The 21078-nt window shown below is 54.7% G+C and overlaps 7 protein-coding genes across 7 annotated transcripts; all 7 read right to left on the bottom strand.

The window, feature by feature from the left end:
- Positions 1-1600: 1600 nt before the first annotated feature.
- On the bottom strand, positions 1601-4099 carry LPMP_354320 (hypothetical protein; the record flags this gene model as incomplete). Its single annotated transcript, XM_010705063.1, has 1 exon — positions 1601-4099. One exon carries the CDS (start codon positions 4097-4099, stop codon positions 1601-1603), a length of 2499 nt encoding a protein of 832 aa, XP_010703365.1.
- Positions 4100-5786: 1687 nt separating this feature from the next.
- On the bottom strand, positions 5787-6842 carry LPMP_354310 (hypothetical protein; the record flags this gene model as incomplete). The annotated part of the gene is made up of 1 exon (XM_010705062.1): positions 5787-6842. One exon carries the CDS (start codon positions 6840-6842, stop codon positions 5787-5789), a length of 1056 nt encoding a protein of 351 aa, XP_010703364.1.
- Positions 6843-7930: 1088 nt separating this feature from the next.
- Positions 7931-9331, bottom strand: LPMP_354300 (UDP-N-acetylglucosamine-dolichyl-phosphate N-acetylglucosaminephosphotransferase, putative; the record flags this gene model as incomplete). The annotated part of the gene is made up of 1 exon (XM_010705061.1): positions 7931-9331. The coding sequence occupies one exon, from the start codon at positions 9329-9331 to the stop codon at positions 7931-7933; it is 1401 nt and encodes a 466-aa protein (XP_010703363.1).
- A 2083-nt stretch (positions 9332-11414) lies between these two features.
- On the bottom strand, positions 11415-12437 carry LPMP_354290 (oxidoreductase, putative; the record flags this gene model as incomplete). The annotated part of the gene is made up of 1 exon (XM_010705060.1): positions 11415-12437. The coding sequence occupies one exon, from the start codon at positions 12435-12437 to the stop codon at positions 11415-11417; it is 1023 nt and encodes a 340-aa protein (XP_010703362.1).
- Positions 12438-13238: 801 nt separating this feature from the next.
- Positions 13239-14231, bottom strand: LPMP_354280 (hypothetical protein; the record flags this gene model as incomplete). The annotated part of the gene is made up of 1 exon (XM_010705059.1): positions 13239-14231. One exon carries the CDS (start codon positions 14229-14231, stop codon positions 13239-13241), a length of 993 nt encoding a protein of 330 aa, XP_010703361.1.
- Positions 14232-15393: 1162 nt separating this feature from the next.
- LPMP_354270 (hypothetical protein) lies at positions 15394-17388 on the bottom strand (the record flags this gene model as incomplete). Its single annotated transcript, XM_010705058.1, has 1 exon — positions 15394-17388. The coding sequence occupies one exon, from the start codon at positions 17386-17388 to the stop codon at positions 15394-15396; it is 1995 nt and encodes a 664-aa protein (XP_010703360.1).
- A 769-nt stretch (positions 17389-18157) lies between these two features.
- LPMP_354260 (transcription factor S-II-like protein) lies at positions 18158-18745 on the bottom strand (the record flags this gene model as incomplete). The annotated part of the gene is made up of 1 exon (XM_010705057.1): positions 18158-18745. One exon carries the CDS (start codon positions 18743-18745, stop codon positions 18158-18160), a length of 588 nt encoding a protein of 195 aa, XP_010703359.1.
- Positions 18746-21078: the final 2333 nt, after the last annotated feature.

Raw genomic sequence — 21078 nt, 5'->3', positions numbered from 1 at the left:
CTTTTTTTGTTGTTGCTCTTTGCGCCTGCTAACTGGCATGTACGTCTCGGGTACACCAGAGGCGTGAAATAAAACACACGAAACACGAGCGAAGGTGCCTGAAAGGGAGAACAAAAAAAAAAGCGAGGAGCGACAAGGAAACGCAGACACGCACACAAACCACGCAGATCGACTTCCAAGAAAATGCACAGGCACAGATAAGCAAGCAAGCATGGCGACGGAAGGGAGTAGCTGTCTAAGTAGCGCCATCAGGAAGAAAGGAACCGTTAAAACACGCGCACAAAGTGGAGGAGACACGCACGTAAGAAAGAAAAGGAAAAAAAATAAGAAACGGGTAAACTACACGAAGAACAAAACAGCGAACTGGTGGGTGAGGTGGGGTGTGCGGGGGCGAGAGACCCTCCCTCGTCCCCGCATGCCCAGAACCACACACGAGCATAGCAGTGCACAGGCAGGGATGGAAGTGTGAGAAATTAGGATTCTGCAGACACTATAAAGCCTGCCTGCCGCGCTTGGAATACAATCGCACAAGCTGATGCGCCTCTTTCTTAATATCCTGTTTTCTTCTGCAGCTCGTCCCTTCCTTTCACTGCCGAGCCCATTCGCGTGCACACACATGATGCCTAGCGCGGAGCACAAAAAGAAAAGAAAGGAGGGTGGAAGGGGAAGAGAAGGAGTGCACAGAGTGCGGCGTTGCGGATGTACGCGCGCACATCTACGAGCATAAAGCATCTCAAATGGGGTCGCATGAACGCTTCCTATGAGATGCTTCCCCTCGCATACACACGCAGCCGTACGGTTAGACGCCGGGCGAAGAGCAAAAAAAAAAGGATGACGAGGCCCAGTCATTGCTGATCCCACTTGCGTAGAAAAAGGAGGAACCAAGAGAGAATGTGCGCCCTGGAGAACGAATGCACGGTTGTCATGAGCACAACGCCGTGTGAAAGCAGGAGAGCACGCGAGAGAGAGAGAGCAATGTGGGGACCAGCAACGCCTCGCAAGGCGAAAGAACACAGAGAGACGGAAATCATTAAATTAAATAAACAGATGATACAGGGAACCGAGCCCACAACATCGAAACAAAAGAAATTAATAACACAGGGAAGCCGTCTACACCATCATCACTGACCACTTACAACAATGTGTCTATTCAATGCGGCTTGAGAGAGAAAAAGCATGTCGCTATGCGCGTTTTGCATGTGCTTCAACTCCCCCTTTACTCCACCAACTTTTCTTCTCGAGTTCTTCTGCATCCTATTCGAGAACGCGCATCCATGTAGGGGGAGAAAGTCGCGCGAAGTAAATTTGAAACAGCGAAGAAAAATAAAAAAAAACACGAAGAAATGAAGAAGAGGGAGACGTGAGGCAAAAGTCCCTTCACACAAAATCAAACACAAGCAGAGACCCAGAGAGAAAGGTGGAGAAGCCCCCAGCAAGAGTTCTAGGGAAAAAGAGAGTATACAAAAGGGCGAGCAACGCCTCCTGTACAATGCCTGCCGACGTGCGCGAGAGAGGAAACAACGACAACACCACGGTTCATGGATGGCAGTCACAACTCGTGCGCCTCCCTCTTCCGCACGCGCGGACGCATTCATGCACACTAACTAGCAGGCAACACCTCGCCACACAGCGTCTTGTCGCTATCACCTGCTGTCAGGGTGCTCTTGCCATCACAGGCCGGGGCGGCAAATGGGTTGAGCCCCGCTATAGGATCCATGTGCTTTGGGAAGCCCATCACATCATCGTCATCGTGCGGCACAAAGACGGCCTCCTCGTAGTTGAGTGCTCTGGTCAGCACTCGGGTATCGATTGGCGGTGTCGCCTGGGAAATACGCTGGCTCCTGCGCAGGATGCGCATAGAGCGACTTACCGCAGCTGGTGCCATGAGGGACATGTCAGTATCGTTGCTCTGCAACAAGAAACCGTCCGGATCCTCGGTAGCACCCCTGTTGCCCGTGTACATAATGTGCAGCTTTGAATTCTTCTCGGAGAGATTAATCGTCGGCGGGTGCACGGTGATATCGCGGGCGTCCTCGCCACGGCGGCGGCGGAAAAAGCACGACCAGCGAAGCAGGCGGCGGCTGCAGTTGAGGATGTCTTGCCCCGACACGAGCACCACTTCCGTCGCCACAGACCTCGAGAACGTCTTCAGAGTGGTGTTGACGTAGAGTCGTACACTCAGGAAGGTGAGGGTGCCCATACCCTCGGTCAGTATGGTGAGGGGTGTCGACTTCGACACAGGCAGCTCCACCTCCGGCAGCTGCAACACACTGCCCTTCTCCACAGCTACGTCGCAGTTTGTTTCCACAGTGTTGACCTGGAAGTTGTAGACCTCTGCCTTGGAGCGGATGTAGCATCGCGTGACAAGGGAGTATTTAACACGTGAGATGGCCCCAGTGCCATCTGAATTGTCGATGAGGACACTCGCACCAACCTTGCCGACACCGACCGTCACTAACGGGCTGCGGAGTGAGAGGACAACCCTCACCTTGCCTGTGCGCAGAAACCCACTTCGAAGATTGATGAAAAATTCTTGGTTCCAAGGTGGTGGCTGGAAGCGGCGTCGGCGGCGGTGTAGCTTCGTGTTGCGGGACCGCCTCCCCTTCCTCTCCTCCACGTTGCTCCCGCCCGCCGCCTCGCGCGAGACGACCTCCGTTCGGTTGGCGTGCCGCACCTCCAAGTGCGTCGGGAAGTCTTTCTCGGACGGCGTGCAGGTGAGTGTCACCACATTGCTCTTCACCATGGCTGTGTGGGTCGGCGAGTTAATCACATCGTTTTCGCCACCGTGATGGCGCCATTTGCGCCTCTCGCCCCTAACCTCGAGCACTGAGGAACGCACCACACTCGTCTCTTCCTTGCTGTGGTGGACACTGACATTGCCATCCTCCTCTTCCCCATTGATACTCTCTGCCACGGTAGGAGAGCACACATCCGGCACAAAGGCGTATATCTCGTCATTGGCGTCGTAATCCAACACGTTTGCCGCGCTAACAGCATCATCCATGCTATCCAAGGACCGTTTCTCCACCTCCTCGAGCTCCTGTTGACTTCGCAGCTTCCTTGACGTGCCCTTCTTCGTCACAGTCTTAGTCTCAGCCGCCATCAGCAGTGAGCCATTTTCCCTGGCATTCCTCTCGCGCATCCGGTGTTTCTTTTCCTTCGCTCGCCTGCCGGCTGCCTCTGCATAGACAGCACTTTCGAGCGCGAGCTGGTCCTCTGAAAACTGGAGGTAGTGGTGCAGGCGGCGCTGATGCACGTTTTCACGATCCTCCTTCGCCTTGCTCGCCCGTACGGTCCCAGCGGAGGACATGAGGCGTGACATGACACCAGGGCGTGAGTCGGCCTCATTACCGTTTGCCGTGCTGCCGTCCACTGCATCTCCGCAGAGTTGCTGCTCAGCTCCGTGTAGCTGATACCAGCGCTGCACCTGCACCGGCAGCGGGTTCACGCGGAATCCCGTCACGGAGGTGTGGATCTTGCCGCTTGTCATGATGAGAGAGGCGATGGCACGGTACTGCAACACGCAGCGACCATCGCTCCCGCGAGATAGCTCACGTGATGCGGGCAGGTTGTCTGGAAGGACTAGCGAGAAAGGATACGAGTAGATGCCAGGGATGAGATGAACCGTCGCCCCCGAAGCGTCATGGACCATGGACGCTGCGAACTCCGGCACCTCGTCGCCGGTTGAGGATGACGGTAGACACAGCGTACCGTTGAGCCCAGTTCTGAGTCCCTGCGCCTCATCAGGGAGCCAGATCGACTCCCGAGCAACGGCTCCACGCGATACGGGGGTGCGGCGGGAGTCCTGCAGCGAGCGCTTCATCTCCAAAAGGTCATGATCAATTCCTCTCAACGTGATGAACTGATCGTAGTAAATCGTATTACGTGCCTCGGGGTTTTTGTCGGGCATAATCAGCCCACCCAGAATTGAGTTTTCATCTCCGCAGATCCGCACCTCAAGTGCGAGGATATCGCTAGGAAAAGGTATATCAACAATGACGACGCCTTGAAGAAGGTCTCCAGGGTAGCGAGATGGGTGGCGTAGCAGTAGTAACACCTCCGGCGCCATCTCCTTCGAGGACCGGCGTTTACGGAACATGGCTACGGTCCCGTGCTAAGGCTGCACTGCACCTTTTTTTTTTCGCCTTTTAAGTCTCTATGTATCTGTATGTAGGGCTTTCTTGTGTGTTTCTTTTCTAGATCTTATTTGCCACAAACGTAGCAGGGAAATACCTGCCGCGAGAGAAGGAAGGGAAGGGGGGCGGCGACACGATGCGGGGTTGAGAGGTGCACCTCACAGAGAATCAGATCGAGAGTCAGCAGCTAATGTGGAGCGAGTGGGTGTTCTCGTGCCTGTGTAAGCGTGAGCTTCTGCCGCAGCGGCGAGTATCAACAAACACAGAAGCGCACCGACGACAGAAACCCCAGCGAGAACCAACTCGAACTACGGAAGAGGATCAGTGACGTCAAAGGAATGTGGAGGGGAGAAGCTGGAAGAGGTCCACAGCGACAGCAAGTGGAGGAGCCAAATGAGGAGAGAGAAAAGGATTGAGTAAAACAAACACAAAGAGAGAGAGGGAGAGGGAGAAACCAAAGGGATGGGGATGGAACCACAACAGCAGAAAAGAAACAAAAGAACCGGAAAGCGAAGGATTGATACACAAAGAAAGAAGGAGAGGGAGAGGGAGGGAGCAATGAGCAGATGAGGGTTCTACGAAGGGCGACGAGAAGAACAGAAGGCGAGAGAGAACAACAACTGTGTCACAACGTCACTTCGTGCACGACAAACTTCGAACAGCAACAGCGACGCAACGGCAAACGGAAGAGGGAGATAAAAGAAAATGAGAAGTGGGGGGACAGTCGTGCACAACGCACGCCCAAGCGCCACACTCACACTCGCAAAACAAACGACAACAACAGCAAGGAAAAAAAAAGAAAGGAAATGCCGCTTACGGAAGGCACAAGAGGGAGAGCAAATTAGTGCAGGAAAGGGGAGCAATAGGACAGGAGAAGGAGTGGAAAACTACAGGCAGTGATGTGGTGGGATGAGAGTGGGTATGAAAGGGAAGGAGACGAGATGAAGAATTCTCCTGCTCGATATTTTGCTAGAAAAAGACCGCTGTGTGTGTAGGGGGGGGGAGGTTCAGCGTTGGTGTTGCGGCGTGGGCGTGTTATCAAAAGGAGGGTGATGAGACGACGGAGAAGCCCTTTTTACCCGGTGATGCGTCTTGGTGACCCTTTCCTTCACCGCTTCGTCGATCGCCCAGTTCGTTCGTGCTGGAATCGCAATTGACAAGTCGCACAGCTGAGTGAAGCACAAGGGAGAGGCAGGGGAAAGACAGATAAAGAGACGAGGTTGAGAGGGCGAGAGACAAAATAAGCTGAACGCACCGCAGAGGGGGTGCGTCGATCGAGCGTTGACAGTGGCGTTCAGGATTCCGCTAGGCGAAACCAAAGAAACGCGTTTGATCGTCCGCTACTAAGCTGTCCATCTAGAAGAGATGTGAAGCGTGACGGGCCCACGCACGCCTGCACTGGGACGATGGGTGTCGCGCAAAACTTTTGTGTTGACCTTAGCGCCTACAGTCAATGTCGGGGCTGTGTATGCGGAGGGTTGGGAGCAAAAAGAGAGAAAAAAAGAGATACTTCATCGGGCATTCGGCGTGTGTCGAGTGCGCAGGTACAGCTCTGGATTCCACCAAAGCCATTCAGAACTTGTGGCAGGCACTCTTTGCTAGCACGTATGCCGCTCTTTTTGCGCGCATTCTTTCAGCTCACCATAGCCATTACGTCTGCCGTAAGGTACGGCGCTTCTTCACCGCGGGCTGCGCCAGTGGTGTCATCTCCGACGTCGCATTGGGCTGAGTGCCACCACCCGATGTCACGGCCATCCCTGTTGTCACCGATGTTGCGGTTGTCAGGGCCGATCCTTGCGAGTTTGTGACTTCGTCGCGTATGAAGCTGTCGGCGCCCATTTTAGAGGAAAGCTCCATCGCTGAGGTGAATCGGTCTGGCGTGTCTGTCGAGGTCAGCGTCGTGGTCGTGCGTGTCGTGCTCACTCCACTCGTCGGTACCGTCCCACCCACGGTAGAGGGCAGGCGACCCACAGTGGTGGCCGAAACGGGTGGCAATCGGATCAACTGCTGCCGGTGCCGTTCCATCGACGCGGCCTGCTGCAGCACAATCCCAAAGCTGCTTCGCAGAAAGTGCAGCTCATGGCAAACGATGTTTGTCAGCAAGACGCCTGGAATGAACATCGGTGACCCTTCCGCCTCAAAGACTGTCATGAGATTCTTGAGCTTCTGCTGCCGCATTGCATGTATTTCATTGACAAGGCGAACAACTTCCACTGCGTGAGGAATTGTGTCACCGTCGTCGGAGCCGCCGCCGCCACCGCTATTGCCTCCGCCCCCGGTCCCGCCGCCACCACCTCGTTCCGTCAGCTTCTTAGCAACTTCGTAGAAGTAAAAGGGCAGGCTCTCAAATCCCTGATCGTTGGTGCGCTCTCGCTCAATGACGTCGCGCAAATACTCCACGCAGAGGTAGTCTGGGGGTTGGATTGTGCACGTGTCGGTCTGTCGTAGGTACAGGGCAAGCCAGAGCGGTACGCTGATGGGGTAGTTTGGTGCAAAGGGCCCGTAGCTGCCGCCAAGGCAGTCAACACGGTCCATCGAAAAACGAGGCACAATCGTCGCCGACACCTCCATCGCCATGAAGGAAGACATGTGGTAGTTGTTGAAGGCCCACTCATCTGCGAGGGAGCCGACTGCGAGGCTGACACCACCGCTGCTGCTACTTCCGCCGCCGCCGCCGCCAGCCCCATCCCACGTTGATGAAGACATACCAGACAAATGATAAAAGCTAGGCGTGCAGTACTTTCTCTCCCTGTATAGGTTCTATGGAGTTACTGGGGTGTATTCATCTGCCAATATCTTGTGTGCTGATCTATATGCACGTACGTCGGTGATCTGTCACTGAAGTCCCCTTCTGAAAAGCGTCACCAGAAGCGCTGCCAAGTCTGCTACTCCTGTTCACCTGATGAGTGTGCGTGCGTGAAAGTCGTTCCCTGTTTGTGATGGCTCACACCCCGTGGCACATCACATACAGGCACCCGCTGCAAAAATAAAAAAAAACGGTGAGGGGTGGGAGTAGGAAGAGAAGGCGTGCTGTTGTGATGGCCGCGGCACGGCAGCACGGAAATAATGCACACAAGCCAAATGGCGCTGCACACACTGTCCAAGTCACAGAGACGCACGCACCAACGTATGAGTGGAGGGAGCAAGCAAAGAGAAGCGTGACACCTACACATGCACACACACACACACTCCACATATGTATAGAGAGAGAGAGAGAGACTGTGTGTGTGGCGGGGGGGAGAGTATACCCTACAGACAGATACACACGGGGAAACAAGGAGGTTCAGGAAAGCCATACAGCAAGACGAAGCGAAGGATGGAAGGCTGACAACCCACACTAGAACCATCCAGAAAGCAGAAGCGAAGGTGCACTTCAGCCTCGGAGAAGCTCTCCTTTGTGCTCTCATCCCCTTCTCTCTACAGAGAATGCGAGTGTTCGGAAAATGCCCATCTTTTCCTCCCTCGGTAGATGGCGTACGCCAGTGGTGCATGGGTCACGCCACGGCTTTCTTCACCTTTCACAGGATGCGTTTGCTTTCACACCGATGAATTCTTCACTACTTCTTTGTTGTGTTTTCAGTGCCAAGGGGGGGAGGTGAGAGCACTGCACGCATGCTTACAACGCCAACGTAGCGACCTGTCCTCACATCACCACAGACACGCACCTTCTCAGGGCGGTAACATGCACCATTCAAAGGTACACAACACCGGCACACAAAACACCGAAAAGGGGGGGAACACGTACCCAACTGCCCAAACTCCTGGCCTCCCTTGCGCATCCTTCGAACTTGTCTCTAGTGCACTTCATCGTAGAGAAGGAAGCTCAGGACGTACCGCACCACGAAACCGAAAACACAGGCGATGGTCTGACACTTGAGGATTGCCCACGTCAGCTTCTCCTCGTGCATATCGCCGAATACGTAGAGGATGACATTGAGGATGGTGTAGTTGTGACTGCTCGACAGTAAGTTCGTTTGCGGGTTCCACGTCGGTACGCGGTGGCGCGGACACGGCACAATGCCGAAGAGCTGTGGCAGCGATATGATAAAGTTGAACACCTGAGGCGCAAAAAAGAGCAGGAGGGTCTTGCTGTACACGCCGGTGATGCTGGAAACCGCCAGTACGGTGCCAGCGAAGTAGGTATAGCTGTCTCCTACAAAGACGCGAGCGGGGTAGCGGTTGTAGTGCCAGAGTGCCAAGCTCGCACCGATGAAAGGGCCCAGCAAGAGCAGCGCACGCAGTTGATGGTCGCTCGACATGTCACGTACGGCTGCCACTGCGGTGTCGGTGTTGCTCCAGTCTGGTGTCACCTGTCCTTCGAGGCGCATCTGGCACAGGTTATACACGACAGACGCAATTGCGATCACAATGCTCTGCCCCACCTCTACGCCGTTGACGCCGGCAAGAATGTTGATGCTGTTGGTGCAGAAGATGCACAGCATGGACAAGTAAACGAGGTAGAGAGGACCAAGGTAAACCAAAGCTGCGCCGCTGTCGGAGACATCAACATAGGCACAGTGGTTGACGGCGTAGGAGAACCACGTCGAGGGAGCCGTGACGCGGAAGGCAGTCGGCGGCTCCCCTTGGGCAGCGGCGAGGCTCAGAAGCCACTCTTTCGTAGCGTTCATCGTGGGCAAACCAAAGCGACCAAACACGCGCGGCATCAGCACGGACAGGCTGCCGTCGTAGGTCATGATGAGCGGTAGCGATCCGAGCGTGGTGAGGATGATTTTGTGGCGCCATTTCACATCCAGCACATCATCTACAAAACCCAGCAGAAGCATGACGGTGATGGTCATCAAGGGGCCAGGCAGCGATGCGTACACGTTTTCTATTCCGTCGCCAACGGCACCGAGAAACCGAAGACAAAACATGAGCGCCATCACCACAGAAAGGTACACAGCGCCTACGAGGATCCCGAGGGACTCTGGGATGGCCTGTTTCTGGAACTCCTTCTCCTCTGTCTGACCAGCCCGCCGCCTCGCAGCAAACTGCTGGCGCTGTTCTGCCGTGGTCTTGTTAATATCGATGCCAAAGATGTCGCGCTCGAAGAGCTTCCTCGCCACCTTTGGGGTGTAGCGCGTTGTTCCAACATATGCAACGACGCTGCCGAGCAGAATGAGCCCGAGCACCGGCGCGTGCGCGGCGACCGCCACGCACGCGTTGCGGGCCGATTCGATAAGACCAACAGTCATATGGTGGCGCTAAAGGGAAAGCTTAAGCCGGAACTCTTCTCCTTTCCCATCCGAGTCAAGGTGAAGTCACTGTGGCGTGCCAAGACACAAAAAAACAGCTCTAAAAGAAAAAGAGACTCCTCCTGCAAAATGTGCGGACGCCCACCTTGCGAAACGAGAGGAAAATGCCCCAAGCACCGTCAACGGTCAACAGAAGGTAGGGGGTGGGGATGAAGCGAGGCTTGGCGTGTGTAGGGACTTCGGGTGTGTATATACGTTTGCCGGATAGGGACGCAGTTTATGTCGAGTGCGGTGCAACTTCAACAGATAGCAGAGAAACAACCAAAACACACGCAAAAAAAGAGACAAATCTAATTCGAAGAGCAACACAAGGCAGACGACTGTTGATAACGATGTCTCCCCTACAGCTTGTCCCTGCAGTCTTCGTTCGATTTCCCAACTATTCCACGATCGGGCGAGTCCAGCTCAGCCGACTTGCAGTGACTCGACGCAATTACCTCTTTTTCGCTATCGTGTGTCTGCGTGCTCCATTCACCATATTTTTACTTCCAAAAGGTCGACACCTGTGGGCTTGTATGCATAGCTCAGCGATGGGAAAGGGGGCGCAGCGTGAATAACGACGGCGGTAAGTGAGAAACAAGAGAGGGAATGGGAAGACCGTCTGAATCCCGACCGGAAGATAGGCGATGGGGAAGTATGGATTTGGCTTCCCTTGGGCGTATGTATGTATGTATGTATGCGTGTGTGTATGTGTGTATGTGTGTTAGAGGGACTGTTACGTTTGGGAGAAAAAAGTGCAGCAAGACGTACGACGAAAAGGGGAAGAGCAAGAGAGAGTAGAATGCAATACAAAAAAATAACAACAACACTGAGGCAGCGCTGCTAGTGGCTCTACTGACACTCCTGTGCTGCCAGGGAGGAGGAGGGAGGAGGAAGCGGACGCAGAAAAAAAAAAACGACCTGGAAAGCACCATCGCGCGAGCGCGTTTGAATCCTCTCTCTGGGTGCGTTTCTCAAGGGGAACCATTGCGTTCACTCAAGGAACACGCACTCCGTGTTGAGGCCTCTACCTCTCCTCTCTAAAGAGAAACGACAAACCTGTTTTGCCAACCTTACGTGTTTCTCTCTGCGCATGAATGTGCATGAACCCTGTCCTGTGATTTTCCAGTATCAGGGATCCTTCACAAATGCTAGCCTCGCCCAACCCTCGTAGCGCACCTTCGCTCTCGTGCAACGGACACATGAAACGCGTTCGTTCGCCATCGCCTTCTGCAGTCCTGATTTCACCTGGGGTCACTCTTGACACACCTGTGACAACTCTCTTGCAACCAGTATCTCTCCGGACCTCTCGTGGCCAAGGTAACAGGGCTGATGGAGAAGAGAGAGAGTGTCAGAGTATCGTAGAAAGGGTGAAGAAAGAACGTGCGTAGAGCCGCATTGAGGGGACACAGAAGGACTACGGAGACTGGTTGGTTATTGTGGCTGTTGTTGTCGTGGTAGTGGGGCGAACACTGAGTCACCGCAGTCGACGAAACACAAGAGAACGAGAAGTGTCAATCGAAAGCATAAGATGCGGCGGGGTGCGTGTACCGGTGTCTATAAGGCGAGGAGGAAGAAGCTCTCGCGCGTGCCAGCACCCAAGCACTTGGAAAACACTACAGCCTGTACAACGCGATGCGCTAAAACACACACACACATGCACACACACATGCACGCAGACCACCTGAGGTTCGAGCAGCATACGAACGTGTGTGGGGGGAGGAAAGATGGCACAACGACGATGCGGCGAAACGCGTGAGGGAAGGCAAGGTAAGGGGAGGCGCTAGACTAATATACGCCAGTTCACGGGCATTGATGTCAGAGGTAACGCAGGCGGGGACGTAGGTTGCCTATGCGCTTTCGTTTGCGGTGACTGACTTCGTCTGCCTTTTCATCTCGCAGATGGGAGTAAACACACCAACACCTACACATGCACGGAAAAAAAAAGCCCTGCTTGTTTTCCTACCACTGCCCGTCGCTTCTCAAGCACTCGAGCTCCCCACACGCACCGCGCATGCGACGCATTACTCCCGCTCTTTCAGTACTACTGGATCTCTACCAAGACCTTGCCGTAGCTCGTGCCTGAGTATAGATGATCAACTGCGTCCGCGACACTGCTCAATCCATGAAATACCTTCTTGTCCAAGAAGAGTTGCACTTGGCCGCTCTTCACGTACTGCAGCAGGCTTGCCATGTACTGCGGAATGACCTCGTGGAACTGTGGGAGAAAGAAACCATTCAGAGACGCAGACTTGACCAGGAGTAACGTCGTCAGTGAGGTCCCGCTAGGAGGAAAAGAGGGAATCGCCTCACTGCTCTTGTAGCTCGAGATTGAGCCAATTATCATCAAACGACCGTGCACAGCAAGGTGGCGCACGGCATCGTTGAAGACATGACCGCCGACGCACTCGTAAACAACGTCCACGCCCTTCGGACAAAGTTCGTGCAGGCGGCTGTCGAGGCTCTCCACCTTGTAGTTGATGACGTGGTCGCAGCCAATGCGCTTGAGGAACTCGGTTTTCTCCTCGGAGGAGCAGGTGCCAATCACCGTGCAGCCGTAGACGCGTTTGAGCAGTTGCACCGCAATCTGACCCGTCCCACCGGCCGCCGCGGTCACCAGCGCCACGTCGCCCTTCTTCACGCGACCCACCTCGCCAAGTGCGACGGCGGCTGTGAGAGCGCTGACAGGAAGCACGATATACTCGGGCTTCAGCTCTGGCACCAGTATGCACCTCTCCGCAGGAGCGTCGAGAAACTCAGCGAAGCAGCCGTACTGCATTAGCACGACGTGGTCGCCCTCCTTCACGTTGGTGACACCAGCGCCAATTTTCATCACCGTGCCGACCGCCTCAAAGCCACAGTCAAAGGGTGCTTGAGTGTTATTGAAGTACGAGCCATTCACGAAGTTTAAGTCGCTCGCGTTAACGCCGGCGTACTTCACAGACACCCGAACCTTTCCCTCCGGTAACTCCTCCGGGAGCTGCGCCTCAACGACGGAGGTGGATTTGCGGAAGTCCTTGGAGGTGGAGATGACCTGCAGCTTCTTGAAGTTGCTGGGAGACGACATTTTTGGAAGAATGTGCAGCAGTGTAGATGAAATGGGCAAGGAGAGCGTGTGTACGCGTGATTCCTCCTGAGTAGGACTTCGGTGAGTGATAAGAGGGAGACTACCGTGAAGGAACAAAAATAGAGGAACGCTGTACGCGGGCAATTATGCAATTGCTGGTGCTAGCGCAGATGCTTCGATAAGAGTAGCTGCAGTCGATGTAGTCCTGTGTGTGGTGGTGGTGAGGGGGGGTCCTTTGGAAGGTGAGGAAGAAAATGACAGATGACGCAGTGCACCGAGCGAAACACTCAGGGGAGTTCATACGCCGGACAGAAACAAATATATATAATAATAATAAACGCGGAAATGGAACCGACAAAGCTGGTGCTGCCAAGTCCATACAGGAGAGGGAGAGAAGCAAGGCTGAAGACAAGTCCTCACACATACATGCCCGATTCGAAATCTGAAAGCGCATCGCTCTTCATATGCAACACACCGTTCTTCGTGATCTGCGCGTTGCGCTTCCAACTACAGCCACACAGGGGTGAGAGTGGGCGGAGCAGGAGATAGGAGTGTTACTTTTCTACTAACTCATCTGCTCTAACACGCATCTCGCTTATGACACGCATCCGCACGTCCTTTCGTTTTTTTTTTGCTTGTATAGTGCGGCCCAATGACCGATTTCAGTAAGGAAGCGCTCCCATAGCGGTGAGTGGAAGTTCTCACCACCCACGCACAGACATGATCGCTCCCTCGCCCCCCATCAGTGGACCATGCACTGGTCTTTCCAGAAGTGCTCTTCTCCATGGCTCTCTCGTGGCATCAATCATCGTCCCAGACGCCATCATCACCGCCCTGAAAAAGGCAGCCACCACCGCTTTGCTTTCGCGCCCCCGCGACCCCGCGTCGGCTGGAAGCACCAGTGGCGACAGGAGAGCTCTTTTCGGCGTAGTTCCCGTCGTCGTTGCTGCCGTCATCCATATCTTCACTGCTGTCTGTCACCCAGGACGGCTCGCTGCTGCTCGTCGAACTCTTTGATTCAGATCCGCTGGTATGCCCACTTTCTCGTTCACCCCCATCGCTGTCGCCGTCCTGATAACAGGGAATGTACGGACCGCCAACGCGCCATAGCTCCTTCCCGTCGTCGAGCAGCTTCCTCGTCCCCTTGGCGCTGCTTTTCGCGGCCTTCTTGCTCGAGGGTGAGGAGGACGAGGAGAGAGATGACGTAGCGGTAGCCGCTGTTGCTGCTGCAGTGCATCGCTTGCCTTGCGCGACGTCGCGTAACCCCCAGAAGGCTGTGCTACTCTTCGAGCTCAAGCGCTGCAGGAAGCTTAGCGTCTGCGCCTGTACAGCCTTGGCCAGTTCGACATCATCGTCGTCATCATCCTCATTCCTCCCTGCCGCCTTGGGCGGCCTGCGTGTCTTCCTCTCAGTCATGGTGGTGATCGTGGCCGTCGACGACAATACACCGATTGTGGGACTCTTGTGCCGTTTCATCGGTAAGCGTTTGCCCACTGTGTCGTTCTCTACATCTTCACGGAGTCGTTTTGTCGAACCCTTTGCTTTCTTCAGTTGCACGCTGGCTCTCTCAGTGTTCTCGTATGCTTTGCCACAGCTGCTGCTGCTATTCACCCCGATGAAGAGACGAGCAACATCCTCAATGGACTTGGGGGAAGCGGGTGTACTTTCCGCATTCTGTGCCCGAGGAGTGTGATGATGAGGGGCCGCAGATGGCGAAACGATCGCCCGCTTTCGTTTTCCGCTGGATGCCCCATCGACCCTCTTCACCTGGTGAGGTCTCTTGTTCCTGGGCATGGTTCTGAGTAAGGAGAGATACGGTCTCAACGGGCAGTCATACAGCTTTGACCAACGAGAACCACAAAAGGAGAAAGGGCAGTACCGGTCTGCAGGTGCGAGGAGGCAGACTCGTCGTTCTACTTAATCCACACCTGCAGATTCGGCTGCCTGACACGTTTGTGCGTGGCTATGTGTGTCGCTATTTAATGGTGACTGCCTTCAAGCCGTTGTCATAGACAGCGAACGTGGCTGGAACGGCAAGGGCGAAAGCGACAGAATCGGACATTGAAGGCGAGAAATTGGCACCCTTGTGAGGAGTGCGCTGTTCTGCAAAAGTGCGCATGAATTACACTGCTACATGAGAGCTAACGTGTCTGTGTGCGTGTGGGTGGGGGGAGGGAGGTAACGGAGGCGCCGCACCCGTCTTCCGCTCTCCTAGGCAGACTACGCCCTGCTGACACCCCGAAGCGATGGCTCCAAGAGCAGCGTCGCCGTGGCGCCGAGATGAGGGAAGCTGAGCCGCGCCATCATTGTCCATACACCAGTAGGCCCTTTTGTACTCCTCCTCACCTCCTGCAATTGTCTTCAGTGCATCACGAAGAGAAGTACGAGAGGTGCCTCACGAGCTTCTCTGACACTTCCGCTTGTTACGTGAAGATGACAACACGAGTGAAGAAAAGGCTGCATAGTCCACCTCTCGCTCTGCACTTTTTGTTGGCCTGTGAGTGGCGTCTGTGTGCGCGTGTATGCACATTGAGCAGGAGACACTGACGGCGTGCCAAGACACACACACACCACCACCACCATCACCTCTCTCTAAAGTCACCCAGTTTTAGACACGTGCCGCATTCAAACAATGGCAACAGCAACACTGGCTGAAAAGGGGGAAAAAGCGATGAAGAGGACGCCGGTGTACACGCCCATTCGTTACAAAGGGACAAGAGCAACAAAAGAGAAGAAAAGCACCTCGTTTACATGTGGAATACACCCAGTCGCACCCTCTCGTGGCAGAGGACTTGCTTCGGGCGTTATTGTTGATACCCCTTCTATACATACACGCCACACGCCACATACACTCCACACTCCACACGCCACACGGACAGACAACTCATACCCACGCAAGAACACCCGTGCATCGGGATTGCGCGCCTTGACAGGATTGGCAGTGGCATACATGAGATTAACCTGACGCCTTCTTCTTTTTTTTGATGCCCTTCTGCAGCTTGCTAAGTGCCTGTCGCGTCATCATCGCCTTGAGAGCGGCCTCCAGCACGGACGCTGCTGCGTACTCGGCGTCTCGCTGCTCCTCAGATCGCCTTCGATCGTCCTCCTCAGCCCTTTGCGCGGAGTCGCGCTGCTCCTTGAGCTCCTGTTGAACGTCTCGCTCGTGCTGGAGGTCCGTGAGACGTTGCGCACACGCCTGGCGACTCCCCTCCGCATCAATCTTTGCCGCCTCCTTCTTCTTGAGCTCACGCAGCGTCTTGGCTTCCCACTCACTAGCCAACGTGTCCATTGCGGCAGTTCGCTCGCGCAGATACGAGCTAAATGTATCGTGCGCCGTAGCACTAATGGTGAGCAGCTGCTCATTGTGCTGAGTCGCTTGACGAACCCCCCGCACCTCGGCGGCACCCTCGCGCTGAAGGTTTTCCGTGGCCGCCTCGCCGCTGGCCTTGGCTGCCTCACTGCGCTGCTGCAAGGAGGCTTTCAGCTTGCGTAGCTCCAGCTTCAATGTCGAGATGTGGGCAAGGCGCTCTGCAACTTCCTTGTCCTTCAGCTCACGCTCCCGCTCAAGGTCCGCCTGCAGCTGCTTCACATTTTGGTTTAGCGCGCGCTCCTTGGCTAGCATGTCATCAGCCCAGCGCTGGGACGCCTCTTCTTGCAGAATCTTCACGGCGAACTGCTGGTAAGAGGAAGTGAGCGGAATGCGCGGCCCTTGCTGAGTCGTTCGCGACGTGCGATGCCGCTGCAAAGTGCCGCCAAAACATTTGTGAAAGGGTGAGGTCCGCGACCCGCTCTCAGTGGAGATGGGTCCGCCACCAATCGTGGAAGACTGCCTACTGTCGTTGCGGGCGAGTCCAGGGGCACTGGTGACATTGCTGTTGAGGCTGAGAAAGTCCCCGTTGGATGTTGCACAGCTGAAGCGCACGCCCTCCATAATACCGCCAGGGGTGCTGCTTCGTTGAAGACCACCATCGAGAACGACATTTGCCTGCTGCTGCTGCTGTCGACCTTGCCGTTGCTGAAAAGCTTCCTTGTATCCTACTGTCAGCTCTTCAGCCAACTCTCTCAGCAATGCTGTGAGCTCCTGTCGTTCATTGCACACCTTTGCCCAGTTATCCCTGTCCTGAGGGTTGTCCTGAAGCTGTGTACACAAGAGACGATTCGTTTCTCGAAGTCGATTAGACACCAACGCAAGCTCCCGTTGCAGAGTTGCCTGCGCCGGGTCGCCGGCTTGGGCAAAGCACTGGTAACACAGCTGCGGTTCGCCAGGGTAGAGGGACACAGTTGGTTGAGCCTGGGTTAGCAGCTCTCCGTAGCGGCGCTCCAGCACTCGCTGCTCCGCAAGCAACTTGAGCACCGACGCACGTCCGCAGCCACGCTGCTCCTGAGTGGCTGCAAGCACCTCCGCCACCTTCTGCGCAGTTGCAACGCTCGCGTCGTGGCTGATGCCAGTCAGCACGGCTGGTCCGCGCGATGAGTTGTGTGGGTGAAAGATAGCTGTCGTCGCGGAGGTCACAGCTGTCGCATTTGACGCAGTTACCGCACCATTCGCATTTTTGTGGTTTCCTTCCGTGGCGGGGGTGGGGCCCGTTGCATCTAGAAGGCTGAGCAGCTCCAGTCGCTCCACTGCACGCTCCAGCGAGGCCACAGCGCGGTTTACCTTGATGAAGTCTAGCTGCGTAGAAAAGGTCGGCTGGCCTATCTGCAGCACGCACTCCAGCGACGCGGTCGTGGGGTCAAGATCCATCGCCTTACTGGGCGTCTCCTTCGACGGAGCCGCGGCAGCCGCCACCCCCGAAGCTGCGCTGGAAGACGGCATGTTGCTCTTTGCCATGGCGCTCGCCGTGGCGCCTCTCGCCGGGCGTGGCGGGAACGGGGAAAAAGTCGGAGCCGCAGCTGGTTTCTTTGCAGCTGCAGAGGCCCTGTGAGATTCATCAGCTGACATCATCGGCATCTGAGGAGACACACCTTCTTGCGATAGTTGCTTCTCTTGTTAGATGAGGCTGAGTGCAAATCCCCTCAAAAAGTGTGGACCTCTTCTTCAGTGCACGCACAATCGATTTCGTATCTTCTCGATCAAGCAGCGAGGCGACTCACCGGTTCAAACTGCAGCACCGGTGACCACACGCTCACACAGAGAGAGAGAGAGTAAACGACAGCTATTTGGCATCACAAAATGGTTCATGTATGCAGATACACACACACACACAGGTGTGATACACCAGTGAAGAGAGAAGTTGCAAGCAACCAAACAAACGAAAAAACCCACAGACACAGAGTCAAAAAGTGTGTGGCCAAAAAAAATAAGCAGCGGCGCACGTATAGTGCGTTGTGCATGCGCGGGCTCAGAGTAGCAAGAGAGGGAGAGTGAAGGGTAGCACAGGAAGGTTAAAGATTGGCAAGAGATGGGGGACAAGGTCAACTGGCAGACGTCTCTGCTAGCCGTTATCCTCCATGAAAGAGGTTCTGTTTTGGCATCTCTTCCTAGCCTTGCTCAGCAACGACGAGTGGTGATGTGAGGGACGCATGATCACACTGACGCTGAGATAGTTTACAGTTGAGACTCCTGTTAGTCACAGTACACACACACCGATGCAGAAAACAGAGAGGAGAGGAGGGGGCAACGTACGAGGAGAAAAACGGATACTTTTCGGTCCCCTACCTCATGTTGTCACGAGAACGTGAGCGACTGGGCAAGAGGGGGGAGCGTCACGCTCCACCCTTTAGGAGTTCTGCTGCCACTCCGAACCGCACGCTGTGCACTGGAAGAAAATGGTCTGACCCTCATCAGCGCTGCGCGTTTGCCGGGCAAAGGTTTTACAAGAGCGGTGGATACCGCACGTCTCGCAGAAGGATTCCTCGATAATGCGATTGTCCACCTCGGTAACCCCGGCACGTGTGACTCCGCCCGTGGAGCCGGGCGCCACTCCAAAGAATGAGGAGCCACCAGCACCGGCTGTGTCACCTAGGGTCTGGCGAATGTGCTCCACTGCAGCACCCACTTCCTTCTCGGTGAAAAAGAGAGCCGCGCTGGTGTCCAGGGAGCACACCTTGTTGCTCGTTTGAATACCACCGCTTGTCCCACACGAGGTGCGAAGATGTTGCTGAAACGCTGAGTACGTGCCTGGCTCATGCAGCGTTCCGCACCAGTCGCACGTGCTGCGCTGCCACGCGTTCGTGTAGATCGGGAAAGCCTGGCCACAGACGGCGCAACTGAGCGTTCCGAGTGTGTACACATTATCAGAGATGTAGTGTACCTGACGCTGCTCTGTCGGTGTCCGCACTTTAGCTTCGCTGGAAGCTGCTGACATGATGATTATGTCGTGGGTGATGACAGTGGCTGCTGTCTTCCAGAGAGATACTTCTATGGATCAGCGCAGGAGGTAACGCACAGCCAGAAACAACCATTATGGTGAATGGTGGGAGTATGGAGAGGAGCAAAAGAAGGTGTAGAGTGGACCGAACAAGATGACACCAAGCACATGATGGTGGGGTTAGGCAGCCCAGCAACGACAAACTGACACGCCTGTATTGGGCAACTACCAGTTTTGCAGCAGCACTGCGTGAAAAAGGGTAAAACGCTTGTGCACCTCGGCCGGGTGGTGCGGAGGCAGTACAAGAACAGCTTCTCTCCTCCGGCGTCAATGGCGACAACACGCATTCGCTCACCAGCCCCTCTCTGTTAAAACCACACGCGACAGGGTTCCATGGTTTAGCCGCAGCGGAATGAAAGAGGGGCTAGTGGTGGCACAAGCTGTACAGAGCTGTGCTAGTACACTCGCATCCACACCAAAGCCACCTCGTGGCTTTGCCTTAGCCTCTTGCATACGTTACCGCTGTCCAGGCACGGCGGCGGCCCTCGTTTGGCGTTTTACAGCTTTGTGTATTTGCCCGCTGAAGAAGAGAAAAGGGTCGATGATATTGCTCCTGCCCCCACAAGGAAGAAACAAGCAGCTATACCCACTGTCGCACTCACCCAAACATACCTTCACCGACAGAGAGACGCCTGATACATGCGCGACCACAACTGCCCATCCTCTCCTTTTCCCCCCGTTTCTCTAAGCGCTCTCCCCTACCCCCAGCTGCACTGTATTCCCCTCCCTGCGTACCAGTGATATGAATAATGGGGCATGTGTGGAGAAGGAGAGAGCGAGCAAGGGAGAGAGAAGGTGAGAGGGGGTGCGGGGTGCCGCAACGTGGGGAAAGAAAAAAAACAAGACAGAGAACAAGCGCGTGAGAGATTGCATGGAGCATTCCGATTACTCAGGAGAGAACGAGGGAGTAAAGCACAGCAAAGAATGAGTTGCAAACACACACACACACGCACAGAGAGACACCGTTAAGAGAGCGGGTGGAGGAGTGCATGACTGTAAGAATGAAAAAGCCAGCGGATTAACCACATTCTTCGGATCACCGCTTCCCCTTCCTTTCCGTCTTCGATGAAGAGTACAACAAACACACACAAGTACATAGCCACAATCTGATCCCAGCTTGAATGCAGTCACTTCCTCCCTCGCTTGGACCCCTCAAGTATCAAGGAGAAAAAGCGCTTGTGTGTGAGAGACTAATGTGCTTCTTTTCCTCCCTTCCAACTCTCCCGTCCCCTCCATCCTACCAGCGCTTTCTTTCCCGTCCTCTAGCAGTGATGTATGCGATCTCTACACAGCGCAGGAATACTGTGGTATTGAAGCAGGACGAGAAAGTGAAGGAGGAGTGAAAGCTATTGCTCACTGTCGTTGACCCTTCGTTGCGACGCTGCAGTTTTGGCTTCTACTGTCACACGCTTAGCCTTTCCTTCTTCGTTGTGGCTTTCTGTTCATGTCGACTGTATTCGTTTTAGATTTTCTCTGCGCTTTTCTCTCCACAAATGCTGGCTCAAAACTACAACGAGAGGAAAAAAAAGGCATCTGAGAGGGAAAGAGATGCGCCGACAGGTGCCACGTGCGTGTTCCTGCAGGCCACGACTGCAGCCAAAAGGGCTAAAAGAGCATGAAGGACGAGTTGCTTTTCGACGACCCAGCCAAGGCGCTACATCGCAATCCAAAAAGACTCCCTACTTTTTCTTTTCAACCCTCTCTTTCCTTCCCTCCCCCTCCTGATCATCTGCTCTCGCACCTGTGTTTCTCAGTTGGCGATCTTGGGAAAATGCCATGATATTGGCGCTTGGGGAGACTACATCTGCGTGGTGCACACCTGGAATGCCAGAAGCGAGACAAGGACCATAGGAGGAGGAGGAGGAGGAGGGAGGAGGAGAATTGGGCGGGGAGATGCTAATGGTGGGGTTGGTAGTTGGTAGTTTGGGGGAGGATTCGAGTACAACCAGATAGCCTCCCCTCCCCAGCTCGCGGACATGGACCCTAACGACCAAGAAAACAGTACAACGAAATCAACGAGATCGAGAAGACAAAAGGAAAAAAAGGAAAGGAAATAGGCAAGGGCGAGGTGAGGTGGGGAGGAGGGGAGAAGAAGAAGAGATGTGCACAGGAAAAAAAACAAACAAACAAATATTCAAGCGACAACAACAAATCATACAAACAAACAAAAAGCGCGTAGCATCCTACGCTGCACACAACAACAACACAAAGAGAGAGAGTCCCCAATACATCAGAAAGGGTGCAAGAGGATGGGCAGCAATCTTGAGTGG

Source organism: Leishmania panamensis, assembly GCF_000755165.1.
Source record: "Leishmania panamensis strain MHOM/PA/94/PSC-1 chromosome 35 sequence".
NCBI lineage: Eukaryota > Euglenozoa > Kinetoplastea > Trypanosomatida > Trypanosomatidae > Leishmania > Leishmania panamensis.
The sequence above is the reverse complement of the archived record's forward strand: the minus strand, read 5'-3'. Positions and strand labels throughout refer to the sequence as shown.